The 22,511-nt window shown below is 44.6% G+C and overlaps 1 protein-coding gene across 1 annotated transcript in view; it reads right to left on the bottom strand.

Annotated features, from left to right (window-relative positions):
• HELZ (helicase with zinc finger) overlaps positions 1-22,511 on the bottom strand; it is a 128,717-nt gene that overhangs the window by 4,727 nt on the left and 101,479 nt on the right. Inside the window, exons 29-32 of the mRNA XM_054708968.1 lie at positions 21,104-21,674; positions 20,468-20,708; positions 19,090-19,606; positions 637-889 (exon numbers count right to left, since the gene is read on the bottom strand). Coding sequence (XP_054564943.1) covers positions 637-889; positions 19,090-19,606; positions 20,468-20,708; positions 21,104-21,674 — 1,582 coding nt within the window. The remainder of the gene's footprint in view (positions 1-636; positions 890-19,089; positions 19,607-20,467; positions 20,709-21,103; positions 21,675-22,511) is intronic.

Here is a 22,511-nt window from a genome sequence, read left to right as displayed (position 1 = left end):
AAGATAAAAGTACATTCATGTTCAAGGCTAAAGAGGAAGACTGCAGACATCCCACCATACAAGTTTAGAGCCTTACCCATTCCAATGCCTTTCTATGCTTTTGTTTTTAACTCTTTAGCCTTGGATTTCTCAGTTCATTAGAATATAAGAAAAAAAACAAAGGATTTCTAAATCTCAAAATGTTAGACTTTACTGATTTCTCTCATGGCCAAACTACCATGTCTCAAACTTTACTGAGAATAAATCCTTAAAAACTGATATTGACCTAACCAATTCTACCATCCCCCACTCTGAAGAAATGCCCACCCCCCCCCAAAAAAAAAGCACAAAAAACAGAAAACAAACATCTCCCAAGCAAAGGTGAGTCTATCTAGTATTTAGAAATACATTTTGAGTTCTAGTACCTCTTTCATTTGTTCACAGATCAAAATGATCAGTTCCCCATAAGTATTGATCCACTTACCTTCCAGACCATAAATATGGAATCAATATGGCCCTAAATTAATGTGTGCCTGAGGCTACCTATGAGCTATGACAACTAAATATTGTTCAAAGTTAATAATGCAAACGGGGGAGATGGAAGAAGAAAACTCCATAAACAACCACAGTTTTAGCAGCCCGCCAACTCTGTCTTACCTATCAATTCTCTGGGCTGGGCTGCCCTGCTGGATCCATTGCACGGAATGTTCTGATAGGGAGTAGATGAGGTGGCGTTTACCCAGGACTCCGGGGATAAAAAGTTGAAAGAGGATTGGTTATTGTGGTCCTGAAGCTCTTTACACTGAGCAAGGCTATCTTGAGGAGTGCTTCCTTCTTCAGAACACGGTTGGACTGAGCTAGAGGAGATTCTTCTTTGGTACAAGGGCCGACCAGGTCCTCTGGGTTCATACTACACAAAGAAAAGAATAGTTCATCAATCAGTGGGACTTATACCCTCCCCCCTTCCTTAGGTGCACAGCAATCTCACTGTATTAAGTAGAAAATCTCAAAAATATTCTGTCTTCTATGAGCAGTGTCATCCTGGGCAACTGACTTAACCTCTTGGGAACTTCATCTGTAAACGTAGCTTCATTATCCACAGTATCTACCTCTTAGGATTATTGTGAAAATTAAAATGAGTTCAGCATGCATAGCATTTAGAACTGTTCCTGGCACACAGGATGGGCTTGCTGTTATATAATTGTTTTAATGTAACATGTAAAGATAAGATTCCATGTTAGATCTTATCTTTAGACAGATTGGGATTAGTTTTTATTGCCCCCTCTTGCCCCCCAATAATAATAAAATTGCTGTTCAGTTTGTGGTCACTAGGATTCTGAGGAATCTTTTCTTCACCATTGTTGCTAGCAATAATTAAAAATCAGGCACTGGAGGTTAGATTACAAAGGAGAGAGTTGAATTGGTACAGTCATAGCAGGATGCTTTTTGGGAATCGAAGCACAAGCAGGTATTGTTAGGCCAGTTAAATGGGAAAACTGGTGGTGTAGGCACTATGAGGGTAGGGCCACCACAGACAGAACCACCAGAGTATAAACCAGGCAAGGGCATGGTCTGGACTGGCTGCCCGTGTGCAGAAAGGCAGGAAAGGGTGGAAGGAGAGCATTTCTCTAGCTATTAAATGATGAATGCCCAGGTGGTTTCCGCATTTCTGAAGTCTTAGCTACTGGATGAGAAAGGTGAGAGATAATACTTCCATCTAGTTAATTCTTTCTCTCATATATTTTTACTAGCATTCCCGTTGCAGGAGGAATCCTGCAATAGGGTTTCCTGCTGCATTCTACCCCGCCCCGCCTGCTCTCCTCCTCCCTTCTCCCCCGCCACACCTTCTCTGCCAGCCCGCCTGCTTTTCTCCCTTCTCCGCCAGCCCGCCCCTCTCCTTCCTTCTCTCCCGACCCCGCCTCTGCTCCTCCCTTCACCAGCCCACCTGCTCTCCTTCCTTCTCCCCCACCTCTGCTCCTCCCTTCTCCTCCCCCTGGCTTGCTTGCTTCTCCGCAGCTTTGCTCCCTTCTGCAGCTCTTCGATTCTTTCTACGCTGTCTTGATATGCAAATTAACCACCATCTTGGTTGGGGTAATTTGCATACGCATCCTGATTGGTTGGTGTGTGTGGTTTGGCTGGTGGGCTGGGTTGAGCGTTGCAAAGGTGTGGTCAATTTGCATATTTGTCTATTATAAGGTAGGATTGTTGTTCTATATCTAAGAGTAATATCTAAATTTATCTTTAAGTTTACTCTGCTTTAACCTTTTGCACTTGGATGTCGAGTGTGACTCGACACAGTTAGCATTAGAATAAAGGAATCGAGAAAAAAGCGAGTGCAAAGGGTTAAAGGCAATTTTTCTTCCAATTGTCAAGTTCAGTCTGAATTTAATCCTAATTTTCTAGAAGATGATCCATCCTAAATAATCAGCACATTTGAAATTTCTTCGCAAAGGTCATTACAGTCAGGTATTGAGTAGAATAACCAACCTTTCTAAACTGCTTTGTATTCTCTATGGCAAGGCAATCCCTGGATGACTGATCCTAATAGCTTGTGCAGTATGTCTTTTCTTATCAATCTTTGTTATGAAGATGATTAGCTCGTTGAATCTAAATGAAGTGCTTCTTTTTATTACCAGGTCCTGAGTGTTTAGCCCAGTCACAGTCTGCAGGGGATCACATTCTAAAGTCTTTGTGTGTGAATACTTAAGCATAAAACTAATGTCAGCTCTGGACTCAGAAGGAACAGGTTATAATAAATCAAATCCCCTGCTGATACACAACACTAAATACACTCATGTGAATTTCAGGCGTTAATTTTGTAAGCCCTTTTCCATTAAATACTTAACATATATACACCAGCAGCATACACAAACACCTTTTGGCAATGAATAGGTCCACAAACCACAAAGCTTAAGTGAGGAAAACTAAAAATCAGAAAGCAATAGAAGGTTGATATAAAAAGAGACAATATTCAATTAAACTTTTTAGAAAATATGTATCATCTGTGGCTTCCAAACTGAAATTAAAAGGAAAAAAATCACACAGCTGACAGGCACAGCAGGACTTCACATGTTTATAACAGATCCTAAACAGCCACTGACAAAGATGAATGTGTAATGAAATATGAAATTCAATTCCAAATCACATGATGAATACGACTGATCCTTTATGTTGGAAAAACAACCAAAACTTGAAATTATTTTTATGTTCTTCAAATTAGATAGATAAAATTGAAGATTTTATATATATATATATATAAAAGCCTACTGTTACACTATTTCATACAACATAGATGAAGGTAAATGCATAAAAATATGATTTGCTACTCTGTAATCTGTCCTCCAAGGAAATTTGAGTATAGGCAGAGAAATCTTGTTGACAACTGAACAAAATGATTTATACACCAAATAAATTACATTTCAGCAGTTTTGTAGTTTTCAGCATACAAAGCCTATACAAGCTTTGATAGATTTATACCTGAGTATTTAGTTTTTCTGACTTATTGTAATGGTACTGGCTTTCACATTTGGGTTTCTAATTGTACAATGCAAATTACAGAAATGAGATTGATTTGTCTGTGTTGACCCTTTATTCTGAAAGCTTGCTAAATTCACATTAATCATAGGATTTTTGTTGGTTAGTTTTCTGGGTAGATTCCTTGGGTTTTTCTACATTGACAATAATGTTATCTGTGAACAGAGTCAATTTTATTTCTTCCTTACCAATCTCTATGCCTTTTATTTCTTTTTCTTCTTTCTTTTTTTCTTTTTTTGCCATACTGCACTGGCTAAGACTCCAGTATAATGTTGAATATGAGTGTTGAGAGTGGACATCTTACCTTGCTCCTAATCTTAGAAAGAAAGCATTCAGTCTCTATCATTCAGTATGATAGTTGATGTAAAATTTTTATAGGTAACCTTTAACAGGTTAGGGAATTTCCCTCCTATTTCTAATTTTCCAAGAGATTTTATGAGTGGATGTTGTGTTTTGTCAAATGTGTGTGGGCTTTTTGTTGCTGCTGTTGTTATCTATTGGTATAATCACGTGGTTTTTCTATTTAGACTGTCAGTATGGTGGATTACACTGGTTTACTTTCAAATATTGACCTAGCCTTGCATTCAAGGACTAATCCTCGACATGAGCATGGTGTATTGTTTTGTATATACTGCTGAATTCAACTTGCTCATGTTTTGTTGAGGATATCTGTATCAATGTTCACAGATATCAGTCTGTAGTTTCTCTTTTTTGTGCTGTCTCTTTCTAATTTTGGTATCAGAGTAATGCTGACCATGTATAGTAATCTGAGAAGTTCTCTTTTCTTCCATTCTCTGGAAGAGATTGTGTTGGTGGCATTTCTTCTTTACATGTTTGGAGGGGCATGAGGACAGAGAAATAAAAAGGGCAAAGAGGCCTTAGCCGATTTGGCTCAGTGGATTGAGTGTTGGCCTACAGACTGAAGGGTCCTGGGTTCAATTCTGGTCAAGGGCATGCACCTCAGCTGCAGGCTTGATCCCTGCCTAGGTTGGAGAACGTGCAGGAGGGCAACCAATCGGATGTGTCTTTCTCACATCAATGTTTCTCTCTTTCTGTCTCTCCCCATCCCTTCTACTCTCTAAAAAAAAAAAAAACATCAATGAAAAAATATCCTCAGGTGAGGATTAATGAAAAAAAAAAAAGGCAAAGAGGCTTTGCCCACAGTTCCACCAAACAAACATGGTTCTCCCCGCCTCCTTTAGAGTTTTGGCTCATGCAGGATTTTGCTGTGACCAAGGCCACTGCAGGGGAATTTTCAATTTCATATTGCAACTAATCTTCTACCAGCTGCTGATTTTTGGTGTAGTATCAAAGAAGAATTATCTGAAAAAGTTTTAAAATTTCCTTTTAAGTACATACCTATATGATGGAAATTTTCTTTATATATGTTAATCAAAATGACATATTGAAATATATTTGCAAAACTGTGAAAAATGGCACTTCTCAAGAGGTATTTTTGTTTTGGAAAATACAGTTATTTTCATTAAAATATTAGGTTAATAAGTATTAGGTTTATTATTATAATGTTAAAATAAATTAATTATTTTTAAATTCTCAGTTTTAAATGTCAATAGCTTGTATATAAACTATTCATAGATTTTTAAATATCACATAAACAAAAGCTCTTTGTTTTTGCATAAGGCTCTTCACTGAAGTATCTCACAAGCAAGAGTGCTTACAACTTGCAAATAGTGTTGACCCAATATTATTTTCCTACATCCAAAACACAAGGTATTGAAGGAGATACTAGAATGAATGCAATATTACAACCAAGAGAGAACTGTCAGATTCACTGCTGTGACATTTTGAACTACTTTGAATCTATCTTGTCTGAATATGAAACAGTCAAGTTATCAATTATAGACCACAACACCTCTTATAATGAAAAAATGCCAGTTTGAGTAGAAAATAAAAGTTCATAGATGTTTCCCTTTAATTCATAATTATTTGTATTCTGAGAATCATAATTATCACAAATCCATTTTCCAGCTTTAAAAAACATGGTAATACCTGAGAATTTTTGTTTTATTCTTAAAGGACATTTATAAATAAAGTATATTAACGCTAATTTTCTCGAATTTGAGGTCTCCATGTTAATCATCTGAGCAGTCAAATAATTTAGAAGCTAGAATTGGCTAGCTTTTTAAGAATCAAGAATCCTAAAATGAACCATCTCCCTCTCTTCTCCATCACCATCCCCCAACCCCAAAACAGAGAACTTCATACAACTGAACATTTAATTATTTGTTCCCAAGAACATAATATGGCTTTTCCCACATCTGCTTTATGTAATGGCAATCATTTCTCATTTTCCAGCAGTGAACCTTACTCCTGGCATAAAGATCTGAACAACATAGGACTGGAAGTCAGGAGTCTCAGCTCCACTTAATTAGTAACTGCTTAAGCTACTAATATCCTTCTAACATCTTAGTGCCTCAGTTTTCTTTAACAAAGAGGACTTAGATAAATTATCCTCAAGGCCTAGACTGTTCCAAAGCTCTACTTTGTAAAGTCTTCAATAAATGAAAACTTCTGTCAATGAGTATTTTAACTTTTTATCATTAAAATATCCAAACAGCCCGGTTCAGTGGTTGAGCATCGACCTATGAACCAGGAGGTCACAGTTCGATTCCCCGTTAGGGTACATGACCGGTTTGATCTTCAGTGTGGGGCATGCAGGAAGCAACCAACCAATGATCCTCTCTCATCACTGATGTTTTGATCTCTCTCTCCCTCTCCCTTCCTCTCTGAAATCAATAAAAATATATTTTTAAAAAATATATCCAAACATAAACTATCACCAACTTTAATGATGATCAACAATTTGACGTATTTGTTAAAATAATTCAAGTGTTATGACATATACAAGCCTATTTATTTAAATTTAAAAAACTACAGAGCATGCTAATTGACTATAATAAAGTGCATTCTGGACTTATGATTTTTTTTTTTAATTTCTTTATTGATTAAGGTGTCACATATTTGTCCTCATCCCCCCATTCCCATCCCACCCCTCTCCCCACGCATGCCCCAATCCCCTGTTGAACTTAACCGTTGGATAGGCTTATATGCATGCATACAGGTCCTTTGGTTGAACTCTCCCCCTCCCCACACCCTCCCCCTACCCTCCCCTATCCTCCCTCTGAGGCCCGATAGTCCGATCGATGCCTCCTTGCTTCTGGTTCTGTTCTTGTTCCTCAGTCTATGTTGTTCATCATTTCCTCTAGATGAACGAGATCATATCTCACTAGATATATACTAATAAGAACTGAATGTGAGACGAGCAATAATATTTATGCTGACAGGCAAATGAATCAATCTGTAGCGAGCTTCCCCCTGGACCAACAGTTCTTTTGAGACCCAATTTCGATGTCCAGTAGTTCCTTATGTGTACATGTCAGCACTGACCCCTCAGCTCTGGATGGTGGACAAATGGTGGTAACGGAGGTCCGACTCCCTCTGGTTTGGTCTCGGCCGAACCCAGGGGCACGGCGTCACCTAGACTAAGGGGCACGTGGCCTCACCCATACCCAAGGGGCGCGTGGTCTCACCCGGGCCTGGGACCCAGCCTCACCCGGATGGATCCAGGGGCGCACGGCCTCACCCAGATCCAGGGACACATGGTCTCACCCGGACCCAGGGACGCTTGGCCTCTCCCAGACCCAGGGCCACTTGGGCTCACCCGGGCCTAGGTGCACGAGGCCTCACCCGGATCCTGGGACACATGGTCTCACCCGGACCCAGGGACGCTTGGCCTCTCCCAGACCCAGGGCCACTTGGGCTCACCCGGGCCTAGGTGCACGAGGCCTCACCCGGATCCAGGGACACATGGTCTCACCCGGACCCAGGGACGCTTGGCCTCTCCCAGACCCAGGGCCACTTGGGCTCACCCGGGCCTAGGTGCACGAGGCCTCACCCGAATCCAGGGACACATGGTCTCACCCAGACCCAGGAACGTTTGGCCACTCCCAGACCCAGGGCCACTTGGGCTCACCCGGGCCTAGGTGCACGGGGCCTCATCCGGATCCAGGGAAACATGGTCGCACCCGGACCCAGGGACGCTTGGCCTCTCCCAGACCCAGGGCCACTTGGGCTCACCCGGGCCTAGGTGCACGAGGCCTCATCCGGATCCAGGGACGCATGGTCTCACCCGGACCCAGGGACGCTTGGCCTCTCCCAGACCCAGGGCCACTTGGGCTCACCCGGGCCTAGGTGCACGAGGCCTCACCCGGATCCTGGGACACATGGTCTCACCCGGACCCAGGGATGCTTGGCCTCTCCCAGACCCAGGGCCACTTGGGCTCACCCGGGCCTAGGTGCACGAGGCCTCACCCGGATCCAGGGACATATGGTCTCACCCGGACCCAGGGACGCTTGGCCTCTCCCCGACCCAGGGCCACTTGGGCTCACCCGGGCCTAGGTGCACGAGGCCTCACCCGGATCCAGGGACACATGGTCTCACCCGGACCCAGGGACGCTTGGCCTCTCCCAGACCCAGGGCCACTTGGGCTCACCCGGGCCTAGGTGCACGAGGCCTCACCCGAATCCAGGGACACATGGTCTCACCCAGACCTAGGAACGTTTGGCCACTCCCAGACCCAGGGCCACTTGGGCTCACCCGGGCCTAGGTGCACGAGGCCTCACCCGAATCCAGGGACACATGGTCTCACCCAGACCCAGGAACGTTTGGCCACTCCCAGACCCAGGGCCACTTGGGCTCACCCGGGCCTAGGTGCACGGGGCCTCATCCGGATCCAGGGAAACATGGTCGCACCCGGACCCAGGGACGCTTGGCCTCTCCCAGACCCAGGGCCACTTGGGCTCACCCGGGCCTAGGTGCACGAGGCCTCATCCGGATCCAGGGACGCATGGTCTCACCCGGACCCAGGGACGCTTGGCCTCTCCCAGACCCAGGGCCACTTGGGCCCACCCGGGCCTAGGTGCACGAGGCCTCACCCGGATCCTGGGACACATGGTCTCACCCGGACCCAGGGATGCTTGGCCTCTCCCAGACCCAGGGCCACTTGGGCTCACCCGGGCCTAGGTGCACGAGGCCTCACCCGGATCCAAGGACATATGGTCTCACCCGGACCCAGGGACGCTTGGCCTCTCCCCGACCCAGGGCCACTTGGGCTCACCTGGGCCTAGGTGCACGAGGCCTCACCCGGATCCAGGGACACATGGTCTCACCCGGACCCAGGGATGCTTGGCCTCTCCCAGACCCAGGGCCACTTGGGCTCACCCGGACCTAGGTGCACGAGGCCTCACCCGGATCCTGGGACACATGGTCTCACCCGGACCCAGGGATGCTTGGCCTCTCCCAGACCCAGGGCCACTTGGGCTCACCCGGGCCTAGGTGCACGAGGCCTCACCCAGATCCAGGGACACATGGTCTCACCCGGACCCAGGGACGCTTGGCCTCTCCCAGACCCAGGGCCACTTGGGCTCACCCGGGCCTAGGTGCACGAGGCCTCACCCAGATCCTGGGACACATGGTCTCACCCGGACCCAGGGACGCTTGGCCTCTCCCAGACCCAGGGCCACTTGGGCTCACCCGGGCCTAGGTGCACAGGGCCTCATCCGGATCCAGGGACGCATGGTCTCACCCGGACCCAGGGACGCTTGGCCTCTCCCAGACCCAGGGCCACTTGGGCTCACCCGGGCCTAGGTGCACAAGGCCTCACCCGGATCCAGGGACACATGGTCTCACCCGGACCCAGGGACGCTTGGCCTCTCCCAGACCCAGGGCCACTTGGGCTCACCCGGGCCTAGGTGCACGAGGCCTCACCCGGATCCAGGGACACATGGTCTCACCCGGACCCAGGGACGCTTGGCCTCTCCCAGACCCAGGGCCACTTGGGCTCACCCGGGCCTAGGTGCACGAGGCCTCATCCGGATCCAGGGACGCATGGTCTCGCCTGGACCCAGGGGTGTGTGGGCTCTCCCAGACCCAGGGGCGCTTGGCCTCGCCCGGGCACGGGATCCAGCGTCATCCGGGTCCAGGGGCACTTGGCCTCACCTGGACCAGGAGTCCGGCCTCACCTGGACCCAGGGGCATGTGGCCTCATCTAGACCCAGGGACTTGAGACCTCACTTATACCCAGAGGCGTGTGACCACTCCCGAGCCCAGAGGCGCGCAACCCCGCCCGCACCCGGGTCTCAGCGGGGCCCCGTCTTCCCGATCCCAATTCCTGCCGGTCAATCCCCCCTCAGCAATTCCCCTGGCCATCCTTCCAGAGCTCCAGTATGGCTGCTGCAGAACTCGTCGGGCGGCGGCTCGGCGAAGCTCTGGTGCACCCGGTGCATGGCGGTGGGCCAGTCTGGCGTCGCTGCGTCGGCCCTTGGGTCTGCATCGGTGGCCGGTCGCCGAGCATGCGCACCTGGCCGCTTCCGGGGCGTTGAGATTCTTGACGGACTCAGAGGTCAGCAAGCGCGGAGTCTCCCACCCCATGTCTCATAGGGGCTCGTCTGTCCTTGCTTGGCTGCCAGTGGAGCCGTCCCCTCAGCCGGAGACCGCCGGGGGAACTGCGCCGAGCACATTCCAGGCCGCTGTTGTATCGCCTGAGCCATAGTTCTTTTGTGTCGCCTGAGCCGTAGTTCTTAAAGTGTGGTCTTTGGGTCACCGGCATCAGCATCATCCCACATACCCCTCTTTTATTCTAGTTGTAGAGCATCTACTCAGCCAGCCCTATGGTGGTCTTGGATGGTGTCTGCTCTGCTCTCTTGTCGTAGTCTCAAAGTTGTTGTGGTAGGCAACAATCAGGCTTCCGCCCTATGCCTCCATCTTGGTCCTCCTTTGTATAGTTAAGTCTTGATTGTTGTTGGTGTCACTGGGGGGGCTCTCTTTGTCTATAAAGGAAGAGTTGCTGTGCAGGAGACACGTTTATGGGCCGGGTCTTGGTGCAGCAAAGCTTTGGCGCTCACTGAATATTCCCGTTGAATGTGTCCCTTATGCATGTGGTTGAAATCTGGTGTCATCTCCCACAGACCACTAGATGCCCTCGTTTCTGGGTCTCCAATGGGGTGTAGATCAGCTACTGCCTTAGGCACTCAGCAAGGATTACAGCAAAAACTGTAGTTTCTTCCTCCTGTCTGAGTGGCCCTGGAGCAGTCCGACTAGAACAGCAGATCATCTGGTCCGCTGCCAGAGGGCAGGCCACCCACATGCATAAGCCGTCGCTTGGGGCGCAGGTGTGCCTGCAAGACTTGCGGGGCGGGTCTTCAAAACGTGCGGGGCGGGTCCCAGGGCGGGGCGGGGTCTCAGGGCGCCAACAGGCCATGGTGCGGCGAGCCTCGATGGCTGTGAGTCTGGTCCTTCTGCCTTCCACGTATCTAAGTCCCCTCGTTCCGCACTCCAGCGCAGCAACCACTGATTGCTGGGCGCACCTCCGCAAAAGTCCCGCCTCTCCCCGCAGGCATCTGGGTCTCCCGGGGTTCGCCAGAAGATGGGTTTCAGGGTGATGGAGAGCTAATCTCCCTTAGGTTTGGAACAAAAGCCCCTTTCCCCCGCCACCAGCCAGACCCACGCACCTCCACACCTCATCCCCTCCGATTTCGCTGGGTGCGAGGCAACAGAACAGCCTTTAACCTCCGCCGCCATCTTTTTCAAACTTCTCAATTTGTGCTTCTTAATCCCTTCATTTCAGTCAACTCTACTGAAGTCTAGCGCCGCCGGGAGGTGCACGGAAAGGGCGCCCGGGCCTCCGTCCGGTGCGCGGTGCGCGCGTCCCGCGGAACCAGGCGCGCGAGGGCTGCGCGGCGGGGACGGGTGCTGGGAGGCCGCCGGGCTCCAGGCACCGCCATCGCTGCATTCCGGACGTCGCCGCCGCGGCGTCCCCCCAATTTATACTTCTTAATCCCTTGAATTCAGTCAACTCTACTGAAGTCTAGCGCCGCCGGGAGGTGCACGGAGAGGGCGCCCGGGCCTCCGTCCGGTGTGCGGGGCGCGCGGCCCGCGGCACCAGGCGCGCGGGGACTGCGCGGCGGGGACGGGTGCTGGAAGGCCGCCGGGCTCCGGGCGCCGCCACTGCGGCGGCGTCCCCAGCGTCCCGGGCCGGGCGGCCTGCGGGGGCGGCGGAGTTGCGAAAGTGAGTGAGTTTCCCAGGGTTTCGCCCGGAATGGGGTTCAGTGCAATCGGAGCTGGCGCTCAGCGCACTCCGGAGCCTTTATCTCCTTCCTGCCAGTGAACTCCGGCCAGGTCATCAGCCGCCCCCTCCTCTCCGGTTCCATCCTCCCCGCAGGCGCGTGTGCTCGTGTCTCCGCCCGTTTCTCCATACCTCAGGCTTTTACGGCTTCCCCGACTGTCCCCGTGGCCTTCTCCTTCCCCCCAGCTGTGGGCATTTCAGTCCGCCAGCTCTCCTGTGGTTCTGGACGATGTCCGTTCTGACCTCTAGTTGTATTTTTGAAATTGTTGTGCCCGGCTGCAGGTTAGGTGTTTAACCTATGCCGCCATCTTGGTTTCTCTGGACTTATGATTTTAAAATTTTAGATTTTTTTCCCCCACAGAGGGAAATTTCTATGAAGTACACTGAAAGACAAGGGCCCCAAAACAAAAATTTTAGAGGAAGATCCCTGTTCTGGGGAAAAAAAAAAAATTTTCTGACTGAGAATACCCTTTATATTTCTACCTACACTTCAGTCTTATGGGCCCCTAGGCTGTTTAAATATATAAGCTATACTTTTTTCCTCTTCTTTCTTATTTCTTGGCCATTTTTTGTTCCCTGTTATTTTGCCCAGTTCTCAATTTTCTCCTAAAGAGACTATTCTTTCTACATATAGATGCTAACCCTATTAAAGATGGCAACCTGACACTAGGGTCTAATTTAGAATCTAAATTGGGTCTTAAATAATTTCATTATTTATTGCTTAAAGGCTCATCCTATTCTGTCAGAGATCCTTACTCTGGGTTCAACTCCATATACGTTTGTGTGATTTCTTTATGTTAAACTGTGAAATCATTACATTGCATGATCATTATTTTCTAAGTCCACTGCTAATATCTTTTTCTAAATATCAAAATATGCTAAAATTTCAAAAGCCATTTAAGAAGGAAAAACTAAATGACTAAATTCATGTATAAATTTCTAGTGTTGAAGATGGTTGTCAGTTGAAGTAAAATTCATAATTTTCTTATCACTGTCTTATAAGGTATATCTCTAATATCTGAGGTTAGCAAGCTATTTCACATGTGTATGTATAAATAAATAACTGGGGGAAAGGTTAACAACCTAATGAATTAGGGCTCTATTTACAATTATACTATCAAAATTAATCTAAGGAAGAGCTAAATGCTCTAGTGAAAATTCCAAGTCTCATTAACTATTGTGCCAGAAACTTTAATTAAAACAGAACACCTCATTTAAATGATTAGCTTTGACAATTTAAGCATGAGTATAGGTCTAATTTATTAACTTGTTGATCACTGTCTCTGTTATGCGAATTAGATGCCATATGTTAGCCATGTCTCTGAGAAGATAGCAATATTACCACCTGGTTATACCACCCAAGTCATGAGCTGTCACCATCCACTTAAAAAGTCCCAACAGGAAGAATATGTCAATCAGCCAAGAATATAAACTTCAAGCTACCTTTGTACAATACTTTGCTCCATAAAATGGAATTGGGAACAGGGGGTGATTAAATAACAATACTGAAATAAAAACTATCAACTAATTTCAAAACTAGACTTGTTTGAAGGAAAAAGTGAAAATAAATAGGGGTGATTAAATAACAATACTGAAATAAAAACTATCAACTAATTTCAAAACTAGACTTGTTTGAAGGAAAAAATGAAAATGAATAGATGGGTCAAAATTGTCTTTTGTTCAAAAACCAACATACATATAAGAAATATTTCAAAGCAGATACATCACAGAGACATACATGTCACCTCTAAGATGAGATAAATGCTGAGTTATTGAAAGCTGATCAAAATGAATGACTTACAAGCATTCCATTTTCAATCCAAGGCTGTCACAATAGCATCAGTGCAACATCCAACCCTGCAGCTTCATAAACAAATCCTAGACTTTTAGCCCTGACTGGTGTGGTTCAGTTGGTTGAGCATTGTCCTGTGCATTGAACTAAAGGTTGCCAGTTCAATTCCCAGTTAGGGCATGAGCCTGGGTTTTGGGCTCCACCCAGGACAGAGGGTGTACAGGAGGCAGCAGATCACTGCTCTCTGACATCAATGTTTCTCTCTCTGTCTCCCTCTCCCTTCCTCTCTCTAAAAATTACTTTTATAGTGACACTTTTAAAAATAATTTTCCGTTTATATTAGTTATAAGCACTTTTAATCTACTTCATGCAAAGCATGTTTTAAATGGCAAAAGCTTTGCTCTGCACCAGTACCAGTATTACTGGTTCTATGTTAAGTGAAAGTTCTTAACGTGGTAAAATTATGCCCACTTACGAAAAATGAGGATTTGTCTCTCAAGATAAAAAAAAAAAAAAATTGAAAAATATAATGGGGGAAAAAAGGTCCCATTCATAACCAAAAACAAGGAAAAATCAACCTAATGCTAAATTTAACCAGAAATAAAGACACTTCAGAATTTCACAGAGGGATATTAAAAAATAAAAAATAGAGGGAGAGAGAGGTAAGGAGGGAAAAAATTAAAATAATGAAGATTGCATGAATCCCTAAATGAGAGGTTTAAAATATTTATAAGGACACAAGTCCCTCAATTTAAGCTATACATTTATGTAATTCAAATTTAAACCCAAGAAAGTATGTATGTGTGTGGTTTTTGGTGGGGGAGGGGGAAGAGTTCAAAAGGTATTCTAAACTTCAAGTAAAAAAAAACATAGAATGACCCTCCCTCCACCCCAAACACACAAACAGAAAAAGGAAAGAAAAAAAAAAATACAGTAATAAGGGAGACTTTATAGTTTCAAATTAGAATATTACAAAACCTCAAAAGTTAAAACAGTGTACTTCTGGTATAGAAACATATAGATAGATGAGGAGAAAAATATCAAGTCCAGAAACAGATCTCAATACATACTGAAGAACTGTTTCTTACTCGGAGATTAGATTATAAAGTTATCACACAAAGTGAAACATTTCATACAGGCAAAAATTACCCAAGAAAAGTCCTGGATCATGTCAAAATCAGTAGAAACTGAACCATAGGAAGCTCAGAAGCCAAGAACTAACTTTTATTGTTTCTCTTTGCATTTCATCTCTCTCACCTCCACAGCCTTTAGCCAAAATGCAAGGATGATATACAGTGCTATCACAAAGAATTAAGTATTTGATGGAAACTGCTATCCTATTTAGTGAGACCACAATCCTATATAATAAAAGGCTAATATGCAAATAGACCAAACGGTGGAACAACCGGAACAACCAACCAAACAACCGGTCGCTATGACATGTGCTGACCACCAGGGGGCGGTGGGCACTGGCTGCGGCAGGATGGTGGAGCAGGTGAGTGGGGGTGCCAGACCAAGACAGGGCGCCAGTTGCTGTCATCGGAGCGAGCCTCTGGTGGTTACTGAAAATTCTTTGCTCCCGCGCGCTGTGGTCCCACCCGGCGCTCGCACCTGCTGCCGGTACCAGCCCCCTCGCAGCCGCTGCCGGCACCACCACTTGCACCCGCTGTAGGTGCCTGGCACTGGTCCTGATCACTCAGTGCCATCAGCGGTGCAAGCAATGGCTGCCAGCCCCAATAGCCCATAAGGGCTTCTCTACCTCTCCCTGCTCCTGAGGGGCAATCGGGGCAGCAGCCGCTGCATGCACCCACTGACGGCGCTGGCCCCACTCGCACCTGCTGCTGGTGCTAGTCCCAATCGCTCCGTGCCATCAGTGGGTGCAAGTGGCGCTGTCAGTGCGTGGGAGCAGCAGCAGTGGGAGCGGGGCTGGCAGCAGACAGGGACCCGGGGCCGCGGTGGGAGGGGCCAGGCGGAGGTGTGGAGGATGGGGTGAGACCCGCCCCTGTGCCTACCGCAGCCTCACAGCCCACAGTTCCTTTCAAGGTGCATGAAATCGTGCACTGGGCCCCTAGTAATATAATAAAGAGCATGGAATAGTCTGCAACATGGCCCAGGTAAGGAGGGCACCTTTGCCCTTATCCATCACACCAGGAAAGCAGCAGCTGTAGGAGAGGCTGCAGGCACTACTACCAGACACATGCCCAGCCTCATCCAGGCAGCTAAAGGCCAGCGCTTTTGCTGCATTTGAGGAAGGTAATGAAAACCTACAGATCAAGCCTTACACATCTAAATGAGAATACTCTAAAAATTTTAAGTAGCAAAAAATGTTGTACAACAGGATCAAGATCCCATTTAGGGTGCCTTGACCTAGGGAAAGAAAGGTTTCATGGGGTGATGTCACTGAGCACCACAATTAGGAAAAAAATTGTTTCAACTTTTCTCAACACCCAATGCCCCTCCACTAATCAATCACACCTTCATATATATGAATGCTTTTGAAAAGTGAAATGTTATAGTAGCAGACTTTGTATAGTAAAATTAGGAATAATTTCTCTAACTTTTACATTTTCCATACTGACCAGGTACTTCATTTGTCAAAAGAAACTTACAATATTATAAAAAAGAAAAAACATAATATGAAAGACCACCTCCATTTAAGTTAAACGTTAAGTTAACATCTACATGCTTTCATTTTATGTAAAATTAATCTACCAAGGTTTCTGGCAAGAAAAGAACTCACAGTAGGGAGGAAAATATGACTTTTCTGTATTTGCTAGAAGAAACAGCAGGCATATAAACCATTCATTCTGTAAGATGATTCATGCAAAATCACTTTGTACAACATAACAGTTACAAAAGTTATCCTAATGCACTGAAAACATCAAAACCTGCAATATGGTAAAAATTATATTTTCCTTGTCAAGGAATTTTTCAGTGTTGCAAGTTAGTCATTATTTGTAAATCTCATGCATCAAAATAAAGGTGACCAAATGTTTTTGGAAAAGTAACTTCACTCTAAAACCCACTGGTAATTGAAGGTACTTACTCATATACTCACAGCTAAACAGTAATATCAAATGTTAAGTGCTCGGGGGTACAAAGGACTGAATTCCAAAACTAAGGAACATTTAAATAGGTCAATGATTAAAGTACATTATTCAGTATTTTTCGTAAAATACAAAATTTGGTAAGACCTTATAAAAACTCTGGCACGTTGTTTCCCTCACATATTATGAACTTCATTGGCAAGTTAAGTTAAAACATCATCACAAGTGAAATTAGTAAAAATGGTGGAATAAAGAACTCCGAAATGCAGCCCTCCATAAAAGCAACGAAAAAAAATGGCAAAACTGTCACATTCAGCTTTCTTGGGATTCAGGAAACTAAAGCTTGCAGCAGCCAGGAGAACACTTAATGAAGAAAAACCAGGACATTTCAGTAAGAACAGAGAGTTTTGTGGTATATTACCTTACCTTAGTCCCATCCCCCAGCTTTCCAACTTAGCAGTAGCCTTGAAGTAAGACTGCACTTCAGCCACCAGTACCAGAGGAGAAGAATGGGGCCTCATTCTCAAAGAATTTTAATTATTTGTTTTGACCTGTCTGGTGGCTTTTAAAAACAAAACAAGACCAAAAAAAGCACTTGCCCTATTTTGTCCAACTCAGCATTCAACCAGTGCTAAAGGGACCACATGGAAGACATTTACCAGCGAATATGTTAGTTGCTGCTGCCTGAGGTCATGGGTAACAGTTGGACTGAACAGTAGCCTAACCCACAGCTTTGAGGAAAGGCTGGGAAGGGAATAAGGGCTTTAGGGAATAAGGGCTTAAAGAGCTCTGACATATTCCTGGGAAATCCAGAAGACCACACACATGCTGAAAGACTCAAAGAAAGCTGGGTGGCCATACAAATATCAGAAAAAAAACATGCCTGAAGACAAAAGTTGCTATGTGAGAGAAAGGACATTTTAAAATGACTAGAGGCCCGATGCATAGATTCGTGCACCAGTGGGGTTCCTCAGCCTGGCCTGGGGGGACTGGGCCAAAACCGGCTCTACGACATCCCCCAGGGGTCCTGGATTGCAAGAGGGTGGTTCTTGTGTGATGCACCCAGGAATCAGGCACCCTCCTCTCTGGTTCCAGGTGTGCCACCTGAGAACCACAGCTGCCAAGTCACCACAGTTTAGCAGCTCCTGCATTGAGTGTCTGCCCCCTGGTGGTCATTGCATGCCATAGCTACATGTCGGACGGTTGAAAGGTCACTTAGGCTTTTATATAGAGAGATTTTAAAGAAAGTCAATCCATCAAGAATATCAAACAATTATAAATATATGTAAACCTAAGACAGAGTCACAAAGTTCATGAAGCATAAATTGATAGAACTGAAAGAAGTAGGCAATTCAACAATAATAGTTGGAGACTTCAATACACTACTTTCAATAATGGATATAAAACCTAACAGAAGGTCCAAAGGAAATTGAAAATTTGAACAATATAAACCAAATAGATCTAACATATCTACAGAACATTCCACCCAACAAGAGCAAAATATACATTCTTCTCTAGGGCACCTGAACATTCTCTAGGCAGATCATATGTTGGGCCACAAAACAGGTCTCAATAAATTTTAAAAGATTAAAGTTATACAAATATGTTCTCCAAACAAAATTAGAAATCAATAACAGAAGGAAATTTGAAAAATCCACCCTGGATATACTTGCTTTTCTCTAGTTTTGCCAAGTATGTACTCTAAACATTATAATGGAGGTTTTGGCCAAGGCAATTAGGCAAGAAAAAGAAATAAAATGCATCCAGATTAAAAATAAAGAACAAAACTATATTTACAAGATGGCATTATCTACTATATATATATATATATATATATATATATATGTATATGTATGTATGTATATAACCAGGTAAGGTATCCACAAAATAATCTATTAGCGTTAATAAAGAGTTCAGCAAGTTTTTATACTCTATACCGTTTTGGAAGCTTTATAACCTGGAATTACTGAGATTTTTCATATCAGTGATGCTCTTTGCAAATACCTAAGTAGTTTAAGATAAAAATTCAATTTCCCTTAAAATGCTTAGTTTAACAGAATCAACTCTATGTTAAACATGGCAAATTCTGACATTAGGGAATCAGAGTATGATTTTGTGTCAACTGCCTCAGTCTAAGAAATCACCAGATGAGTCACAGAAGAAAGAGCACAGAACTTGGAATTGGCCACTGGCAGAGAAAGCCAACCTCTATGGAACGCTCTAATTAACAAATTTGTAATTAACAAGTGTAACCTAGGCAAAAAGATAAATCACTAAAAACCATTTCCCCAGATTAGACAGGACTAAGTAAGCCTCAAGTCAGTCAGATGTTTCAAAACAACAATAAAAGACTCTACCAGGTAAGGGACTTCATGTTTCAACAATAATGGCCATGCTAAAAAGTCTGAAATACCCCAGTAAGGGGTGGGAATTAAAATAAGCTCCAGGAAAAGATTAGCTTTAATAGACCATTAAATTCAGTAAGATCTGTCCACTATTATCAAATCAATAAATATTGATATTTTTCACAATCAACTAATCCTCTCAAAACCTCTACCTCCATCCCCCCAAAAAGGAAAAGAAAGGCATTTACCTCTTCTAAGCTAGGGAGCGAAGAAGAAGATACTGTTCGAGATGACAATGGGTGAAATGGCTCTTGACCAATAGCGTGTTGATGATTCTGTATTTGTACAAAAGGGTTTTGTGGTGGCCTGTGAGGCAACGGAGGTAGGCCATAGGGAAAACCCGGCCCCATTAGGTGATTCTGTTGTAAGTTAGCAAAAGTCCATGCTCCATCAGATGCCAGGTATTTCAAGGGAGGAGGGGCAAGGTGTTCAGATGGCAACGAGAAAGGCGAGCTGAATATCTGGGGTGGCAGTCGCTGCGGAAATGCTGGGTTGTTGGCTACTTCAACGTCTCTGCTATTGTCGTTAAAGTTAGAAAAATGGCTACTGTGGTCTGTACTGGAGGGGGGAGAGGGGACTGCTGGTGGGCTCCTAGTCTGAATTTGTCTATACTGCAGAAGTCTTGATTGAGGTGGTGGCATCTCAGCTAGTTCCCGTGCTTCACTTTGATCACGATTTGACAGTTCTCTGAGTAAGTCCTGAAACCTACATAAAGACGATTAAATGTGAGGAGGAGAAAACAAAAGAAAGGCTCCATCACATTAAGGAGAGTTTAGTCAACTACGTGTGCAATTTCTACAAACAAAATCATAACACATAACTTGAACTAACATTAATTAATCTCAAATATAAGCATTAATACTTAACAGATGTGGAATTAAAAACACTAAATATGTTCCATTGCCTCATTTCTTTCTTTTCCCTTTGTATTAAGAACAACTGTCCTAGTCTCTACATGCCCCTGATAACTGGCAGTGATAAAAGGTCACCACAATGGTGGGCCTTATTCAGAAGGGATTAGGAAACACTTGACATGACACTCACATGACACTAGCCCTAAAAACAAATTTAGAGTCAGTAATGAACACTCATAAATACCTGTAGTTCAAAGAAGGTAGAATTCTGTGCTACTAGGAAAAAAGTTAATAACAAATTTATAATTTTTAACTTTTAACCACTGATTTACTTGTCTTCATTCATTCTTTGTAAGTATAACTACTGAGTAAGAAGAAGAAAAAATTACTGAGTAGGACAGTATGTTTCTCTTTTAGAAGAGACCCCACATCACTTCTCGGCCTTTCGGCTAAGACCAAGCGCAGAAGAGACCACAAAGCACAGAGCCATGTTAGCTTAGAGTTTACAGCAGGCTGTCCATACCCAGATTTACAGAGTTAAACTGATTCTCTATATTTCAGGGTCAATCAATAGAACTGTGCAGTATGTGCCCAGAAGGCCAGCATCCAATTTCTTTGGGACAATATTCCAACTTAAGGCTAAGAGGATAGCATTCAAGAATGAAAAGAGTGGGTGGGTCCTGTTTGAGGCTGGTTTTAGTTGCTAAAATACCTTGACTCTGTCGTTTCTGCTTCACCTTCGGCACCGCTGGGCAGCTTCCAGTCTGCCCTCACTGGCGGCTGATGTAATCCAATGGGCGGCTGAGGAAGATGCTGGAGGTGAGGGTGAGGATGGTGATGGTGTGAGTATGGAATACTGCCCTGACTCAGATAGGCGTGATGCTCACTCCACTGCTGTAACCGCACTTGCTGCTGTCGTACTGTTTCCAGGGCTACATTCCCATGCATACGATCTGCAAAAACATTTGCGAAAAGTTTAAGTTTTCATGCATTCAGGGTTTCCAGTTAGTTTTTTCAAGAGTTTTTACAACCAGATTTTCTCCACAAAGACAAAGAATTGGCTACAGTTTTCACTTTGGAGAAAGCAAATGTTTTTTAAATTTACCAGTAACCAGAGTTATCGTAATGATGATGATGATGATAATCATGTAACCTGGCATCGACTGGATGCTTAATGTTACATAGCATTTAGAACTAGATTCTGATTATTACACTAAGTGATTGATTTTTGCTGGCATTATTTAAAGAAATGAATGAAACCTGATCCACATTAATACTGCAAAGTACATGTCATTTTAAGTAAATAATCTCTGAATTTGTCACATTCAGCAGTGACAGGGGAACTTACCTAAAGCCTCCCCTATTGGCAATCCTGGGGGGTTCTCATCGGTGAAGTTATTCAGATGTGAAGGAAGAAGGGGGCCAGGCTGTGCAATGGCTCGTAAGGGACTGTGGCCTTCCTGCAGCACGGGAGGGGGCTGCTGCTCAGGGATCACAGCCTCTGCAGGAGGGGACTGTGGTCGATGAGAAACTGCATTATTAAAAAAAGCACTGTTGGGCCCTGCCTGGTAGGCAGGAGAAAGCTGAGGAGGTGGCTGTGGAGGCAGCTGATTCAAAGGATTCTGCTGCTGGACTACCTGATTTGGCTGGGGTGGCATTTGGTTTGCTTGTTCAGGCAAATTATTCTGCTGCTGGTTTAACAAGGTGTGCTGCTGCGGAACTGGAAATGGTGCTCTTGGTAACTGGGGAAGGGGATGAAAATGACGACCAGGGATGGCATACTGTGCAGGGGGAGCAGGAAGGGGGAGGTTTATGTGTCTTGGGTTGAGATTATCTTTGCGATGAAATTTGGTATTGGGATAAACAACACCAGGACGTGATTCAGGACTTCTGGTCTGTGGACTTGACTCCAAATCAATCTAGGAAAAAATGAGAAATCTTTTTTAACTGGATAATCTGAGTCCGGTGGCTCTCCACCTTTCCCCACCCCTACCACATCTTAAGGATATTATACATTCTTATCAGTAATAGCAGGAGTACAGGGTACCCAATCAATCACTTTCTGACAATAAAATTAGGGCATAGTATTTTTTAAATTAGGAAAGATGAAACAGATAAACAGCATATTAAATCTGAGTCATAAGAAGAGATATTGCCATTTTATTAGCATATCCACTTTAATTCATTCAAAAAACATTATTTTTAATTTCACACTTTCTTCCTTAGAAGATAACCATTTCTTTCTTTCGGATATAAATCATTAAAATGTGTTCTTTCTTCAAACATATATCTCTTCTTCAAACATACTTCTATTAATTTAAAAAACGTGAAGTGAACAAATAATTTATATATCACCTTTGTATAATCAGTTTGGTTATCAATTTTTGCCATTAGTGACTGACATTTATTCCTTCAAGAAACAATTTTTGAGGGCTTTCTAAGGGCATTGTACCTGGTGCTGGAGATTAGAAAGCAATAAGAGGAGTTAGTCTGTGCCCACAAGAGCTTAGAACAGCAGGGGTTGGCCAGCTATGGCCCCCAAGCCATTTCTAGCCCAAAAGATTTTTGTAAGTTTTCCTGGAACACAGCTCATTCACTTACATGCTGCCTATGGCTGCTTTCTCACTATAGTGGCAGAGTTGAACGGTTGCAACAGAAAACATGACCCACGAAGCCTGAAGATTTATTATCTGGTCTTTTGCAGAAAAAGTTTGCTAAGTCCTGGCTTAGAGTCCAGTAGAGGACACCAACATGTA

Source organism: Eptesicus fuscus, chromosome 20, assembly GCF_027574615.1.
Source record: "Eptesicus fuscus isolate TK198812 chromosome 20, DD_ASM_mEF_20220401, whole genome shotgun sequence".
Lineage (NCBI taxonomy): Eukaryota > Metazoa > Chordata > Mammalia > Chiroptera > Vespertilionidae > Eptesicus > Eptesicus fuscus.
Note: the sequence above shows the minus strand (reverse complement) of the source record. Positions and strands in the feature narration are given on the sequence as shown.